This window comes from Uranotaenia lowii, chromosome 2 (assembly GCF_029784155.1).
Source record: "Uranotaenia lowii strain MFRU-FL chromosome 2, ASM2978415v1, whole genome shotgun sequence".
NCBI classification, from domain to species: domain Eukaryota; kingdom Metazoa; phylum Arthropoda; class Insecta; order Diptera; family Culicidae; genus Uranotaenia; species Uranotaenia lowii.
In genome coordinates this window covers 245,880,660-245,898,425 of record NC_073692.1, presented here as the reverse complement: position 1 = coordinate 245,898,425, position 17,766 = coordinate 245,880,660, and the positions used below count along the sequence as shown (strand labels likewise).

General features: G+C 39.7%; 1 protein-coding gene across 7 annotated transcripts in view; it reads right to left on the bottom strand.

Moving 5' to 3' along the window:
* The window catches only part of LOC129744951 (neurotrimin-like), a 148,062-nt gene that overhangs the window by 21,433 nt on the left and 108,863 nt on the right, over positions 1-17,766 (bottom strand). For all 7 annotated transcript variants that reach the window (XM_055737739.1, XM_055737746.1, XM_055737742.1 and 4 more), the window contains 2 exons: positions 11,379-11,528; positions 10,684-10,740 (listed from right to left, as the gene is read on the bottom strand). In XM_055737739.1, the coding sequence (XP_055593714.1) occupies positions 10,684-10,740; positions 11,379-11,528 (207 nt within the window). The remainder of the gene's footprint in view (positions 1-10,683; positions 10,741-11,378; positions 11,529-17,766) is intronic.

Here is a 17,766-nt window from a genome sequence, read left to right as displayed (position 1 = left end):
GATGAGGACATCAACAAACATGATTTTTTAAGATGGTCCGAACTTCTTGAGGATTCTATTAATCTATCGGGAGTCATGGATGAGGCTACAAAATTTACGGTTTTCCGAATTAAAGCCGGAAACCGTTAATTGAAAATATTGAGCAGCACAAAATGTAGTCCAAACTCTCCAGACCAAGTTAATTGCCCCTTTTCAAATGCTATGGATAGGCTGAAAACATATTTTTCAACTAGTTCTGACAAAGCACTTCTTCGAAGAAAGTTATCTTTAACCACTCAGAAACCGGATGAAACTGATATGAAATATGTTATGAGAATTGCAGCAGCAGCTCGTCTCTGTGAATTTGGAGAAGAAAAGGAGTTCGATGAAATATTAGAAGTGATTTCTCAACACGCTATTCGAAAGGAAGTGCGCTCAACTGCTCTAAAATTACAGTTCCGCAAGAGTTCGTTTCATTAACTTGTTGCCAAAATACGACAGTTAGAGGTGATAAGAATGAACGAGGAACATGTAGGACGGAAACATAACCAAACAGCGACATTGGCCCAAGTACAAGCACCAGCAGAAATAAGTGTTTGTGCTTCCACTAACGTGTCTCGTTCATTCAAAAGTTCAGGCGGAATTCGCTCAGGTTGAGCTCAATTTGGTAAGCCTTATAGAGGTGCTTTTCAACAGAATCTTCGATTCCAATCATCGGGAAATGTATATAAACAAGGCACTCAATTTCGTCCACCATATTCTTCGATGGAATTTTCTGAAGGTTGCTTCCGCTGTGGGAGTGTTTATCACCGGGCACGCACTTGTCCAGCTCGGGACGAAATTTGCACTGGTTGCAACAGGCTCGGGCATAATCAGAATGTCTGTTGTTCAAAAATCGGCCCAAGTAGGCAGCTAGCTATTGAACCTCCACCTGTCACGAAAGGTTCTGATGTTGAGAAAAAGGAAGACATCTTAAAGATAAACGATGTAAGTGATCCTGATGTTTAAATAAAATTCGAAATTTATTTAATCTGAAAGAAAATGTTGTATCAATAATAAACTAAAATCAAAATGTTTCAATAAAAGAAAAAAAAAATTAAATAAAATTATGTTTTTTTTTTGTTTTAAATCACTAACAGGACTTTAATACAAGCAAGTTTGCTCAGATCAAAGACAGTGCAATAATTAACGCTGAAATAGCTGGGTTACCATGCCAGTTTTTAATAGACTCGGGAGCTCAAGTGAACACAGTAACGTTGGATGTTTTTGAAACACTGTGTAAAGATGAAAAATATCTTTTACAGCTTTACAGCGTAAATAATAAATCGGATAGGACTTTGAAAGCATATGCAATGGAAGGCGATATAAACGTTTTACATACATTTGAGGCAGAGTTGTACATTTCGAATGATCGTCCTAAGCTACTGGAAAAGTTCTATGTTGTCAAAGAATTAAAGTCTTTATTGGGCAGACCTACAGCTACACGATTACTTTTGGGTCTTCAAGTGCCAATAGTTTGTTCAAAAGATTCTGCAAGCTGCTTTGGAATTGACAAACACACTGTTTTTCCCAAGTTTAACATTCCTCCCGTTCAATTACAATATGATAAATCAAGACCTCCATGTCGTAATGTGTTCATGAATATTCCAATACCCATTAAACCATTGGTCGAAAAAAGACTCAACGAACTCATGTTGTCAGATATCATTGAATTAGTAACCGAAGGAATGGATACATCCTTCTGCTCGTCTCTCATGGTGGTACCGAAAGGTAAAGATGATTTTCGGTTGGTGATTGATCTCCGTGGTCCAAATCAATATATTCAAAGAACACCTTTTTCTATGCCTACACTAGAAGAAATTCTGGCTGAATTGAACGGCGCGGAATGGTTCTCTACGATTGATTTAACGAATGCATATTTCCACATTGAGCTACATAGAGACTCGCGACATCTTACAAATTTCTGTACGGAATTTGGTATGCTCAGATTTGTTCGATTACCGTTTGGCGAGCTGTTTGTAGAATTACCGTTTGGAGAGCTGTTTGTAGAATTTTGTGGCAACAACAACATGGTGATCGGTGGATCGCTCTTCCCCCATCGACCAGCACATAAGGTCACTTGGGTATCCCGAGATGGCCGAACAGAAAATCAAATTGACCACATCTGCATCAGCCGAAAATGGAGAAGGAGCCTTCTTGATGTCCGCAACAAGCGAAGCGCAGACATTGCATCTGACCATCACCTCGTCCTTGGCGAGATACGACTGAGAGTAGCGCGTGTCCAACGGCGTGAGGAGAAAGTCGGATGTCGATACGACGTCCACCGGTTGGAGAATCCAGAGGTGAAAAGGGCATACGTTGAACAGCTAGAATCCCGAGCCTCGGAGCTGCCGACAGACGGAACAGTCGAAGAACAGTGGTGTGGAATCAAGAATGCCTTTATCACGACGAGCCATGGTACTCTCGGTAAAGTTTGTGGAAGAAGAAGTGACTGGATGTCGGATGAAACTTGGAGGATGGTCGATGATCGGAGAAAGGCGAAAGTCGGAATTGAGCAGGCATGTACCGGGTCAGCCAAAGCAGCCGCCCGCTTACGATATGCGGAGCTGGAAAAGGCAGTTAAACGAGCTTGTAGACGAGACAAGAGAGCCTGGACAAACTCCCTAGCCGAAGAGGGGGAAAGAGCCGCCGCCAATGGAGATATCCGATTACTTTATGACATTTCTCGCCGCCTCAGTGGTGCAAGGACTAATGCAAGAATGCCGCTGAAAGACCGAGCAGGTCAGTTATTGACCGATCGAACAGATCAGCTCAAACGATGGACTGAGCACTTCGAACAACTCTTCCGAGTCACGAATAGCGATGGCCAACAGAACCTGCAGCTTGAAGCGCCAACAGTAAGTCGCATAAATGGCGTCAACTCGGAAGCGCCTTCGCTGGCTGAAATAGAAGCGGCAATCAAAAACATGAAATCCGACAAAGCACCTGGGATCGATTGCATCCCTGCTGAAATGCTGAAAGCCGACCCTGCCCTGTCAGCACAAATGTTGCACCGTCTTTTCGCTGACATCTGGGATACTGCAACATTCCCGGCCGACTGGATGCAGGGTATCCTTGTAAAGGTCCCGAAGAAAGGAGACCTGACAGAGTGCGGTAACTGGCGAGGCATAACGTTGATCTGTACAACCCTCAAAGTACTCTGCAAAGTGATCCTGAACAGGATCCAGGAGAAAATCGACGCTACACTCCGACGGCAACAAGCTGGATTCCGATCCGGACGATCATGTGTGGACCACATCACAACGCTACGAATCATACTGGAACAAATCAACGAATTCCAGGACTCTCTTCTGCTGGTGTTCGTTGATTTCGAAAAAGCATTCGACCGACTTAATCATGAAAACATCTGGGCGGCTCTAAGGCGACGAGGGGTCCCAGAGAAACTAGTCCATCTCATCGAAGCACAATACGAGGCATTTTCGTGCAAGGTCTTGCACGATGGTGTCTTGTCCGAACCAATCCCGGTAACTGCTGGAGTGAGACAAGGATGTATCTTATCACCGCTACTTTTCCTCATCGTAATGGATGAGATTCTGACTGGATCGATCGACTGTGCACCGAACCGAGGATTGCCGTGGAATCCTTTAACAATGGAGCAACTGAACGACCTTGACCTGGCTGACGATATTGTTTTGCTCGCCCAAACACAACCGGACATGCAGAGCAAACTCGACGACCTCACCGAAAGTTCCAAGGCAGCAGGTCTCAAAGTCAATGTCGGAAAGACCAAGTCAATGGAGATCAACACAGGAAATCCCTCCAGTTTCATGGTAGCTGGGCAACAAGTTGAGAAAGTGGAGTGCTTCCAGTATCTTGGTAGCCAGATAACGCCTGATGGTGGTACCAGGAAAGACATCGAAACCCGGATCAGAAAGGCCCGATTTGCGTTTGCGAGTCTCCGAAACATCTGGCGGTCACGCCAGATCTCTCTACGAACAAAAATCCGAATCTTCAACTCAAACGTCAAATCCGTATTGCTGTATGGGTGCGAAACTTGGTGCACATATGCGGTGACGACGCGAAAACTGCAAGTATTTGTAAACCGCTGTCTGCGGAACATCATCCGCGCTTGGTGGCCTGGCAACTGGATCTCGAATGAGGAACTACATCGCCGGTGTCATCAAAGGGCGCTAGAAATCGAGATTCGGGAACGTAAGTGGAGATGGATTGGGCACACGCTGCGAAAAGATGAAAACGAGATTTGCAGAGAGGCGCTTGACTGGAATCCAGAAGGTCATCGAAGAAGAGGCAGGCCCAGAAACTCGTGGCGGCGAAGCCTAGCTGCTGAAATCCGAACTGTCGACGAGAATCTTGACTGGGACCAGGTGAAGTCGCTGGCTCCGGATCGTCAACAGTGGAGGTCTTTTACCACGGCCCTATGCACCGGAGGATCGGCGCGGGATCATTAAGTAAGTAAGTACCGTTTGGCCTCTGCAATGCCCCGGATATATTCCAGGAAGTCCTACAAAGGAAAATTTTACACGACTGCAAAGGATGTAAGAATTATTTGGACGACGTGCTTGTATACACAAAGACAAAAGAAGAGCACGATGTTAACTTAGAGTTGGTTGAACTGCGTTTAAAAGAGCACAATGTAAAGATTAATACCACGAAAAGCGTATTTGGCAGCCAGTCTGTTAAATTTTTGGGGTTCACTCTTACAGCACAAGGCTGGAAAATTGAGGAGGAAAAATTAAGTGCGATTAAAAATTTCCGGAAACCAGAATCTTGCTCAGAAGTGAAAAGCTTCCTTGGATTAGTAACGTTTATTGACAAGTTTCTGTTGAAAAGAGCGGATAAAACAAAATACCTACGACGTTTAGCAAACTCAGAGTCATTTTACTGGACACTAGATGAAGAGAAAGAATTTCAATTTTTAAAGAAAAACGCATTAAGCACAATTGAGACCTTGGGTTACTACAGCCCCTCAGACAGAATCGAACTATTCGTGGATGCTTCAACAGTAGGCTTAGGTGCCGTCTTGATTCAATTTAATGACCAAGGAATTCCAAGAATATTGGCCTGTGCCTCAAAGGCCTTAACAGTGACAGAAGCGAAGTACCCCCAAACTCATAGAGAAGCCCTGGCAGTGGTGTGGGGTGTGGAACGATTCAGATTTTATCTTACTGGTAGATCATTTGTTGTCCGGACGGATGCTGAAGCGAACGAATTTATTTTTGGTGGTAGTCATAGAATCGGCAGACGGGCAATTTCCAGAGCTGAAGCCTGGGCTTTAAGATTACAGCCTTTCGATTTGACTATAAAAAGAGTCCCTGGTAAAGATAATTTGGCGGATGTGTTATCACGAATGATAAAATACGCACAAGAAGCTATTCCGTTTGAAGAAGACGATGAGTGCCATCTGCTTTATTCTCTAGACATTGGACGGATGGGAATAACATTAGCAGAGATCGAATCAGCATCAGAAAAAGATAGCGAATTACAATCTTTGATTCAAGCTTTGCTGTCAAATGAGTGGCCAACTTATCTTCGGAAGCTTGAACCTCACAAAAACAAATTATACCGTGCAGGCAATTTGATTCTTAAAGACAACCGAATAATTCTTCCCACTGAATTGCGTCTGAAAGCGTTGTCTTTGGCTCATGAGGGACACTTTGGAGAAGTTGGAATGAAAAGAATAATGAGAGAATTTTTTTGGTGGCCCAGGATGTCGGTAGAAGTTGAACAATTTGTTAAAAACTGCGACTCTTGCCAAGTATTATCTAAGAAAAACAAACCAAACCCGATTACTAGTAGAACATTGCCAGAAGGGCCATGGGAATCTTTACAAATCGACTTCTTATCGGTTCCACGATGCGGATCAGGAGAATTTTTAGTCGTTGTGGATCTGTATTCACGGTGATAGCATCGTCAATAGATATTGATAGAAAGAAGTACTGATTTAGTTGACTTTTTCAGGTATTTACATGTCTCTGAGATGCACAGCACTTCTGCAGAATGTACGAATAAAGCCCTCTGTGAAATTTTCAAGAAATGGGGTTATCCCAAGTTTATTCAGAGTGATAATGGCCCACCTTTCAGCAGTCCATTGAGTTTTGGGAAGAAAAAGGAATCAAAATACTTAAATCGATACCATTGTGTCCGCAAACTAATGGCGCCGTTGAAAGGCAGAATCAGGGTATAATCAAAGCCCTGTCAGCTGCAATAATAGAGAAAGTCAACTGGAGAAGAGCATTAGAACAATACGTTCATAATCATAACACGTTAGTTCCTCATTCTCGTTTGTACATTACACCGTTTGAAATGCTCGTTGGATGGAAATACCGTGGAACATTCCCTAGTCTTTGGAGGGACGTAGGTGCTGCAAAACTTGACCGTGAAGATCTTCGTGAAAAAGATGCTGAAACCAAGCTACAAAGCTAAAAATACTGGGACCAGTCACGAGGGGCGAAGCAGTCCGATATAGCTGTCGGTGACATGGTGAGAATACTCCAGCAAAAGAAGCGTAAAACAGACCCCTCATTTTCATCTGATTGGTACAGTGTTGTGAGCATACATGGTCCCAAGGCTGTACTCATAAGCCGGAACGGTGTTTCTTATACAAGAAGTCTGAATGATTTAAAAAAAGTTAGCAGCTGTGAGCGACACCAAGACAGTGAAAATTTTCCACCTGCAGTAAACTCGGGGTATGGTATGGTAGACTTATCGAGTGATCAATCAGTTAATAATGAAAACATTCCCGAGGAAATTGCAACTGGACGACAAACTCGACGTCAAATAAGAAAGCCGGTTCGCTTTGATGATCAATTTATTTACTTTATATTTGAATAAATCTAACGTTTGCGTATACCTAAATATATATAAAAAATAATCTCAAAATAAAGGCATTTTAGTCATTTCATTTCATATAGAAAATAACTGTGTAAAACAAAGAAAAGAGTAGAGACGGAGAGTATTGTGGTACATACCAGTCATGAGAAACGAAAAATAAGAATAAATGGATTGAAAATCCGATCAAAATGATACAAGTTTCGGCTTATATCTGCTGTATCATTCGATATTTATAGAGCCGCTCAGATGTTTTCGAGGTTTAGTCGGTCAACTGCTTTATCGAAATCAACGAACACCAGCAGGAAAGAGTCCTGGAATTCGTTCGTTGTGATGTGGTCCACACATGATCGTCCGGATCGGAATCCAACTTATTGCTGTCGGAGTAGAGCGTTAATCTTCTCTCGGATCTTGTTTAGGATTTCTTTAAGAGTACTTTGAGGGTTGTACCGATCAACGTTATGCCTCGCCCGTAACCACACTCTGTTAAGTCTCCTTTCTTAGGCACCTTAACAAAGATACCCTGCATCCAATTGGTTGTGTATGTTGCAGCATCCTAGATGTCAGTGAAAAGACGGTGCAACATTTGTGCTGGCACGGCTTTTAGCATTTCACCTGGAATACAATCGATTCCAGGCGCATTTTTGGATTTTAAGTCTTTGATTGCCGGCAAGGGATGTGCTTCCGAGTTAACGCCATTAATGCGACTTACTGTTGGCGCTTCGAGCTGCGGGTTCTGTTGGCCATCGCTATTCGTGACTCGGAAGATTTGTTCAAAATGCTCAGTCCATTGTTTGAGCTGATCTGTTCGATCGGTCAATAAATGACCTGCTCAGTCTTTAAGCGGCATTCTAGCATTAGTTCTTGCACTACTAAGGAGGCGAAAATTTCATAAAGGAATCGGATATCTCCATTGGCGGCGGTTCTTTCTCCCTCTTCGGCTAGAAAGTTTGTCCAAGCTCTCTTGTCCCGTTTACAAGCTCGTTTAACTACCTTTTACAGCTCCGCATATCGTGAGCGGCAACTGCTTTGGCTAACCTGCTAAATTTCGATTTTCGTCTCTCTCCGATCATCGACCATCCTCCAGGTTCATCCGACATCCATTCACTTCTTCTTCCACAGACTTTACTTAGCTCTGCGACGTAGTTCCACCTCCCCGTGGTGCTGAGTGGAAACGTGTGTGAATGGATTAAACCGACACTTGGTCATCCCTCATGAGCGTGTACGCTGAGCAGTCAGTCAGCCAGTCGGCGATCAAACGAGGGAGTCAAGTGGTGTGAACATTCCCCTAGTAGTTTGTGATCCGGTGATTCAACGGTGTTGTTCCCGAGCTTCGGAGCTTCGGACAGGTCTGCACAAAACATGTCTGCAAGTCCGGCGTATTGCAGATGTACGGCCAAGAGAACTACACCAAACCCACTAGAGGCTGTCGACGGGTCTGCCGGCGCGGAAGAAGTGGTGCACCCGGGTACTTAGGTACCAGTACTTGGGTGTGTGCGTTATGGTCCAACACGCTTTCGGGGGGTCATGGCCGTGATATGCGGACGTGACCGGAGGGAGAGCGATCTCCAACTCGTTTTGCGCTTCGGTGGGTATAGACCCTACTCGCAAAACGAGTAGATGCGCAAAGTGGTGGCCAATGGTGGGCCGATCACTTGGGACGTGTCAGGGAGGTGTCAGGGTTCGATACGCGTTTCGGGAATTGATGCGCCTGAACCGCGAGTGTGACCTGATGAGGGCAGTCTATAGCTCGATCTGCGCTTCGGAGGAGTAAAGACCCAACTTGAAGATCGGGTAGTTGCGCTGAGTGGTGACTTAAGTCAACACTATTTGTGAGTTCGGAGGAGTCTGAGTCCTACACGTGGCTTAGGGGGCTTACCCCCCCTACCCGCGTGTTTGAACAGAGAAAGTGTCGTCGACAACTCGCTTTGTGTTTCCGGACTTCCTGGACTGGACTCACAAAGTTAGTAGTTGCGCTGCGTGGGGACCTCATTCACACGATGAGATGTCGGGTCCTAACTCGTCAGAGGAGGGGTTGCGCATCGAGTTGTGTTAGGATGAGGTATTGCTGATAGAGGATTCGGAAACGAGTATTGCCTTGCACACTAGCGCGAATTGACCTCCCACTATCCTGCGATGAGGCTGCCATCTTGGACTTAGCTGGCACATTTCGTAAATTAAGCCGCTCGCTGCGAGACAGACACTGTTTGAGTCGCCCCTGACCTGGAGAACAGACGCGTGCGGCCACCTTCTCAGTATGCATGCGACCAAAGCATCCACCGGGATCTCCCCTTAGATTACTCGCATTCCAGCTGGCACCACGGGGAGGTTGAGATAGGTGTTGTAAATAAGAGGGACAAATGACTTACGCACTGAATTTTTAATTTGAAATACGAAACCAAATTTTTTACCATTTATAATATGCAGCTTTTTGTTTTTTTTCTTTCTATGTTTTTATCTGTTTTTATTTTTTTCATACTTAAGTTTGTGATCTAAAAACTGTGTAATGGATACCGAAACTGGTAATTGAAGTTCAATTTTCCGAACTTAATACTACATTTTTAAATATTCAAATTGTGTAGCAAATTAAATAATTGGATTCGATGATTATCTTTTTTCATTCTTCGTAGATAAGAAATTTTATTTAATAAATATAGATACATTCTAAACCTGAGATAAGTTTTCAAAAGTTTGATTTACTCTTGAATCGCCTCAGTTATTGAATAACATTTGTTTGAGGTTTTTAAATTTTAAGTATAGAGTAGAGCATCGTTGGACAATCAACCCAAACTTCACAAATAAACTGACCTAAATAGGAAAAAAACCAATTTCAATGCTAGTTATGTTATATTGATCCCTCGATTCAAACTGTATGGAAGCTATGTATTACCCCAACTAATTATCATTAAAGATATGTCACAAGTATGCAGAGTTATTAAGTTCTAGCCGGATCATTCATTAATCTCAATAAAAGTAATTTAAAGGCAGCAGACCCACACCGAACATAATAAAGTCACCAGCAACACCTAATCAGGAATGGTGTTGGCCTTAGGTGCTTCAGCTACTTCCTGCTTCTTCTGTTTTCCGCCCTTACGATTCGGATTTTTCCTCATCGTTAGTTTTGACTCGACGGGTCGGCCAGCTCAGCAAAGTCGTTTAAATGAATGGTGCCACTAATGCTGGCCGTTATGAGGTGGGTGCGTTTTTCGGGTGCTTTTCCTTGTCGGCTCATTAAATGTGTCACTTTATGAGGCTTGAGGCTTGCTTCGGACCTCCGTCGCTGAACTATTGTATTGGTAACGGCTGTTGGTAGGATGTTTTTTTTTAGTTTTTCTGATTCTTGGTGACACGAATTCGAGATTGATATGGATCGCAGTAGTAATCAACTCTTGAGTATCACGACTTCCGTAAATTTTCCGTTATTGGACAGTATTGTCCAGAGTTGACCGTTTTCCTCTGCCGCCTTAATCACGAACAACTCTAATGACCAAGTTAGGCATAACGATCTCAACATAAAAATAATATCTTCCGGAACGGAAATGGTTGATTTCAATAAACTCATTCGATGTTGCTTAGAAGCAAAAAAAAAACTTAACTAGCTATACTTTTGTAATCAGTCACTATCCTCAGATCTGTCATAATAATCAAGACGGTTGCTGGTATAACATCAAACTAACTCTTAAGTCTTATAATTGATTACGTTTAACAATAAAACATTAGTTAAGAATACGCTTTTCCAAATTCCGCTGCCGAAAACATCCCCGCAATTAACTTTTCCATCTCTAATGACAAGATGTTTAATGCTGAAATTGGTTTGTCACCAGCAAAAATCACGGTTAGCGGATAGGTACTTACTTTTCCTTCGCTGCCCTTCGTACGATTCCACTGAATTGATTGCACTTTTTGGAAGTTCTGAAAAGGGAGAAAAACAACCATTAACATTAAATTGAACAGACAGTGCTCCAAAGAAAAGCGCCAAGCGGGAACTCCCAACTTCCGGATATCGGGTCTGTGATAGGCAAACGCGCAAACGTTCACTCGAAAAACTACCCTGTTTCTTGATTGTCATATAATACAAATATTTTCAAACGATGAACCTCAAACTGTTGAGTTTCCGAAGATGACACCTACCAAGTTTAGAGTTTAAAATCTATTAGCTTACTTGAATGATTTTTTACATTAAATGAAAGTTAAAAAATTAGTAACAAACTAGGATTTTCTGAAAAATACAAAAAAAATCTGTTTCTCGACTTGTCTCAAATAATTTCAAGCGATCAACATAAAAGAAAGGGCCCCAATCACTACACATCGAAGAGCAATGTGTTATTTTTAGGAAATGAGTTATAAGGCACGTGCAACGATTTTCATTTGGCGGCATTGGGGGCACGAATTCAATAATCAATATCATCTGGCAACTCTTCAAGGCATCGTTTAAAAAAAACATGGTTCTCCATATGTGAAGACGACAACCAACGACGATACAGACACTTTTCCAGAAGGGGTTTTCGCTCCCGGAGTCAAGTTCCGACGCATCGGAAAGCAATTCTTACTGTAGAGCTTGATGGTTCCGTCGGTTTCCCCGAGGGAATTTTTCGCAATACACTTGTACGCTCCAAAATCGGCATGGCTGACAACTTTGATGCTTAGCTTCATCACCACTTTGTATGCGTTGTCTATCAGCACCGGTTCATATTTGCCACCTAGAACGATAAAAAAAAGGAAAACGAATTCAGAAAAGCAGTTCCGGATTTTCCTCCCGTTTTGAGGGCCAGATGGGTTTGATGGCGTGAAAATAGAGAGCGAAAATAGCGAGAAACGTTTTCTGAAAATGATACTATTCCATGTGAGCGGTGGATGAAACAGGACGAGATGGAAGTTGGCGGATCTCGGTTGAAGAGGAAGGAGAACTTGTTAAATTTGCATAATTGTAGCGGTGTGATTTTCATCCTCGACCGGGGAAAATCACATGAGAACGACACCGACACGGTCACAACCAGCCATCGGAGAGCTAAGCTGCGTTGTTGTTTTTCTCGTGTCAATGCTGTTCCTGCTCTTGCTGCTGATGCTTCTTTTGCCTGGTAGATTTCCTCGATTGCCGGTTATTGTCATGCTAATGAGACGGACGAAACGTCATTTTGGCGTGAAAATAATTCATAGTAATGTAGTGGCAAATTTGAAGCAGAGAACTGGAAACGGCTGTTTTACGCAATCAGTGATGACCTTTTCGAGTAGATCACTGCGAGGATCTTCAAAAATAATAAAGTGTGCTTCACTACAGCTCACAATGGCTGTCCGTTTCCACATCAACAAATCTATGCAGGAAAACTGAGCTGAATATAAATGGCTCATTTAAAATACCAAAGATCTTCTGTGGAATAGTTTGGAAAAAATTTCGCAAATGCTGCTGACTGTAATAAGTGCCGAGGCTCTTCAAAGCAGTATGAATAAAAAAAATCTAATCGATGGCTTGTCCTTGATAAAACCATTCATATACAAATCATTAGCCTCTCTAACTGCAAAATGTTTGTTTATTAGTGTATGGATCAAACATCAAGCTTTTCACGAATTTCAGTAATTAAGTATTGAATCTTTAATTTTAAATTAGATGTGTTTTAAATTATGTTAAACTAAAAATAACACCCTAATATCAACATGGCAATGATCTTGATTATGACAAACATTTAGGGGCGTTATTTTTAGTATACATTCAGGGGCAATATGGGTTGAGCTAGCAACCAAGATTTGTTTAGTTTTGCTTGCAAAAAAGTGATCTATCATTGTGAGGAATTTTTTGGAAGCTGTTACAATTATTGGTCACTTTTATTTGCCAAATATGATTGAAGTTTCGCTCACTCATTTTCATTTGGATAATGTAAATTCTTCCATTTTGTTTACATGAGACCAATTTATAGTTATCCGATGTAGATAGATTATAAACCAGCTAAAATTCTGCGAATCTCATGGTAACTGTATATCGCCTGAATTTATGCAATAAAAATCATATGAGCTTTTGGAGCAAAATGGGTATAAGGGAATAACAATTAATTTAGAGAAAACACGCTTTTAAGTTGCTGTGTTTTGTTGAAATCTTTGAAATATGCTCGGTTATGCAATTTAATTAAATTTTAATTAATTTCTTTTATTTCAGCCGATATCAGCAGCTAAAATGTTCGATGGCAATAATTGTGTGTAATCCATGCTTAAATAAGAATTTTGCTTTAGTATATTGAAGAATGGCCTAGTTTCACACTAGAATTTCAATTTAGAAGCGAGAGCAAGTAAATGAGAGAATTGAATCCAATATTTTTTTGGTTGATTCCATAATTTATCAAAAGATATCACTTTAAGACCGGGATTTGTCCAGACCGAACCAGACTTTCAGTCTAGGAAAATTTTAGTTTTAACTTCAAGAAAATATGAATTGCTGTTTTTTTTTTAAGTTAAAACCAAAATTTTTTAGAACTTACCTTCTTTGGCAGTTTTTTATGTAAAATATATTTTTTTCACTAAATTAATTTAAAATGGTTTGTAACATAGTTAAATAACCGTTTTCCGTAGCTCTTTATTACGTTTAGTGAGGAGCAGGATGGCTAAAGTCTCTTTTTCTGATATCCGATTTTCATTTTGTTCTACCGAACAACCACACACTGCGAGGACGTAGGTTGAATTTAAATAAGATCATATCTGCCGTTTCCTTCCTCCCGGCTGAAATAGGAGTGAACATCTTATTGCTTGTACGACAGACAGTGATTTGAATCAAAGAGGAAAATCCTCTCGACGAGAAGCCACAGAAAACTAGCTTATTAACAGGGGGATTTGTAAATATGCAGAATTTGAGAATGCATATTAACAAACCGTTAAGTGAGTTTTAACCATGCAATGATTTCCACGGTCTTATTGCAAATCTAAGCAATAATTCAATTAACCCCGTTTCTGGCCAATTAAGATATAACAGCTCCCGGGTGTTTTACTGGATCAGTTCCAAAAGCACGAGCCAACGCTCGTTGATATTCTTACGCCCTGCTTCGATTCAATATTTTATTTCCTTCGGTTGTTTTGGGCGGAAAATCTATGTAGCCACCTATCGAAAACCGTAGCACAGAAGTGGAAGAAATTGTGGGCGACAGAACGCGCTGAAGACTCATAAATTAGGCTTATCAGTACGATATCGAGGCAATGGTTCAGTCTGTAGCCGTAACATTTTCGGGATTTAGTTTTACGGAAGTGTTTCCGAATGCATAATTTAATCTAAGGTGTGTAGCGTTAAATACATGATTGGTGGGTTCATATTTTCCTATCCGGTATATCTAATTTATTTATTTATTGTTCACGGTCTTCGACAACTTAATATCATTCAGACTGATTTCTTAATCTATGCTTAAAACTATCTTTACTTATATTATAATCAAAACAAACACAAACTTGATTAAACAATTTACACGATATATCAAATGGGTTGTAAAATTCGTTTCTTCCATAATTAATAGTTCTTAGAGGCTCAAAATTCCGTAGAGCGCGAGATGGGACATGATACGGTATCATTTCGACGAGGTAAGCACTGTCTATATTTCCGGATATGATGTCGAATATAAACAGGCGACGAAGAAGTATAATTCTCTTCTTCTGAAGCTTGATCATGGGATAAATCCGTTAAGGATTAGAAGTGTTACTTACCAATCATCGTGCGTTTTTGTATCTAAGCTACTACCACTAGTCCTACACTTGCTACCACAAATTTGTTTGAATCATGACTGAATTGTATGAATTATACTTACAGTTATCGGCAGTAAATTGATGAAAGTATACAAACTTCGAACAGTTTTATTCATCCAATCAAGGATTGGCTTCAATACAGTGGACTTTTGCTGATTTTATCCAATGTAGATAGATTACAAACTAGCTGAAATTCTACGTTTCTCATGGTAACTGTATATCGCCTGAACTTATGCAATTAAAGAAAAGCTTCATACTATTTTTATTGATCAAGTAGTTTTCTCTTTCATCACAACTTCCAGTTCTCTATGTAGCTCAATATTGCTCAGTCTGGTTCCCTTCTAGTGTGCGACAATTCTGGGATTTTTTAAGTTTTTATGAATGACCACGTATAAATTATTTCTCAAATAAAATGCAATACCGTCAAACGGGGCTTCATGCAACAGCGGGGTTAGATGCAACATTTATATAACACCACACTAAATCAATTTTTAATTTAATGTACTGTAATAAAGTTATCTTTAAATGATAATAAAATGATGATGACCAAATTTCTAGCATCTTAAACTAGTTTTTAAAGTTTTTTTTTATTATAATATATAATTTGAAAAATCGAGCAATGAATGTACAATTTTTAACATTTTTCGATGCCGTGAAAAACTTGATCTCTCGAATCCAAAAAATATATATTTTTCTTCCGAATAGATGCTGATCCTTGCTAAGCATGAAATTATTAATATTTATCCAATAATTTCTGAATAAAAAGGTCTCAAAAAAGTGCTTTTATCATAAAATTAGAAAATTGCGCCTTAAAGTATGCAATTAATTAAGTTAGTATACAAATTCTTAGAATTATTTTTGTCTGACACATATAAACCATGAAATCAAAACTAAGATGGCCGAAATAAGTTAATAGCTTTTATCTTCAGATATTGATTGATTTTTGCAAAAGCTCAGGACATCTTGAATCCTGAATAAAGATCAGTCTCCTTCTTTCAACATATTCCTTTACTTTCAAAATATCGCAATATTTTAACTCCCACAAAAAAGCTTCTAGTTCATCTAAGGGTTCATGTATCGTTCTTATTTTTGGAGCAAATAAACTTGAAGTTACGCACTGTCAGAAAAAGCAAAAGACTGCGATCTGCGAAGTTTTTCTTTAAAGATATGATGAAAAAAAGGGAAAGGGATCAAGTATTTCTAGTCTTCCCTATTATTTTTGCATGAATTTTCTCTCTTGGACAGTATGATATTATATACATTAAAATACAGGTCGAACTCGATTAAACGTTCCTCCCATTATTTTCGGAACGGATAATCCAATCCGACGGATAATCAAGTCTAAAAATTTTACCCACGAAAACTATGATGAAATTTTCCCTGAATATTTTGTTGTTGTTCATATTTTCATCAAATGTTGGATCATTTAACAAAATATTATCTCACAAAATTTGATATCTTTATTTGCGACTTGCGATACAGCAACTCTACGAAAACTGGACTTTTAAGCGTTCGGACTGAAATAGCTCAAAAATCACGCAATGCTCATTTTTGAAATTTTTATAGTGAGTTCTTAAACATAAAACTTTTATGTGTTGATTTTTTTTAAAGTTGTTTCAGATGGGTCAAAGATTTTGCTCGGTACAATATTTCAGGCTTGGGCTGAATATGCGATTTCTTTAGGATTAATAAGAACGATTGTTTGCAAATGAAAATAATATTTTCTAGTAAATTAATTTTCATAATTTTGTTTCTAAAAACCATGAGAGTCTGATTAAAAACATGAACAAATCTTTTGTTTCATTTTTCACTTTCGTTATTACTGTAGCCAGAAATTGATAGACTGATTGGTGGAGTGAAAATTCTATACAACTCGCTTTTTTCAGTGAAAGTTTAAAAATTATCATGGAAATTGCCATTCAGATAGACAGATTTCGACGTAACACTGGTAAGACCCTTTATGAAGAAGACGTTCAGATAAATGTGATGAATGATGAAATATCTTCATCTTTAAATTCAAAACACCCATAATATCTATGAGTGTTTTGAATTTCAATATTGATTCTTCATTCTATGATGGCGCTGATATATTTTCGAAAAAAAGCGATTTTTCGTCAAATGTGGATCCACCAAAAAGCGATGAGACTAATTCCGATACCTCGGCGTTGAATGGTTTTGAAACCATTATCACTTGGACAGAGCAAAACCGTTTGCAATGAATGGCAAAACTCCTCAGATCGGCTTGTCCAGTGAATGAGAGTGCAATTTTTTTTATCTGCTCAAGCTGTGCGGGAAGAGATAAATCGAACTGCAATCTAGAGTGAGATTGTCAACGCAAAAGAGTGAGCGAGAGCATTCACATCAGCTGATGAATAGAATGCCCTTCTCCGCAAAAATCTAAATATTGCGCATTGTGTTGAGGAGAAATCTGAGATATTCCTAACACAGCTTATTCTTGGTATGACAACGAAAAAGACGGTGCCCTCCAAACCAGAGGTCCCAGTGGTGTCTGGATTTTTCAGGATTTGTTGTGATTTTCGTAAGGCTGTCTTGATTAAAAAGAAACTCAAATTGTCCTGATTTTTTAAAACTGGTCTCTGAAATTTTATGATTTTTCCTGATTTTCACAGATACAGATTTTTTTTATAGTTTTTGGTACAGATTCTGTCCGAACAGCAGACAGATTTTTTGGATTTTATTAAAATAAGCACGGAAGGAGAAAAAAATAGACCACAAAAATAATTTTGAAATAGGGAATAGAAACCATATCGATTGAATGCACTTCAATCAATCAATCAATCACATTCATGTGAAAGTTGTTCATAATAAGAGAGAGAAATGATAACTCAGTTTAAAGTAGCTTCCGAGCGTTGCAACGCCTTTTAGGAAATCAATTAATTTTGATTGTTGAAAAATTGAGAAAACATAAATGGTATCAACATTCAAACAAAGTTTTAACAAAACTACAGATTTTCCTTACATTTCTCAATGATGATCTTTTTTATTATTGATGTACTTTCGGTTTCGGTGCATATTTTTTGTCGATGTTTTTTTTTAATAACAGTAAAGGTTTGAATGTTGCAACGCTGACATCGGGGAAGAAATTGTTTTTTTATTGATACGTTGTGCAATAGGGGTCTAAATATTTTTTTCTCCATTTAGGGGAAAACTGTACAAGAAGCACCAGCTAAGAATAATCGCTATTTACAGCGATACCAATCATCT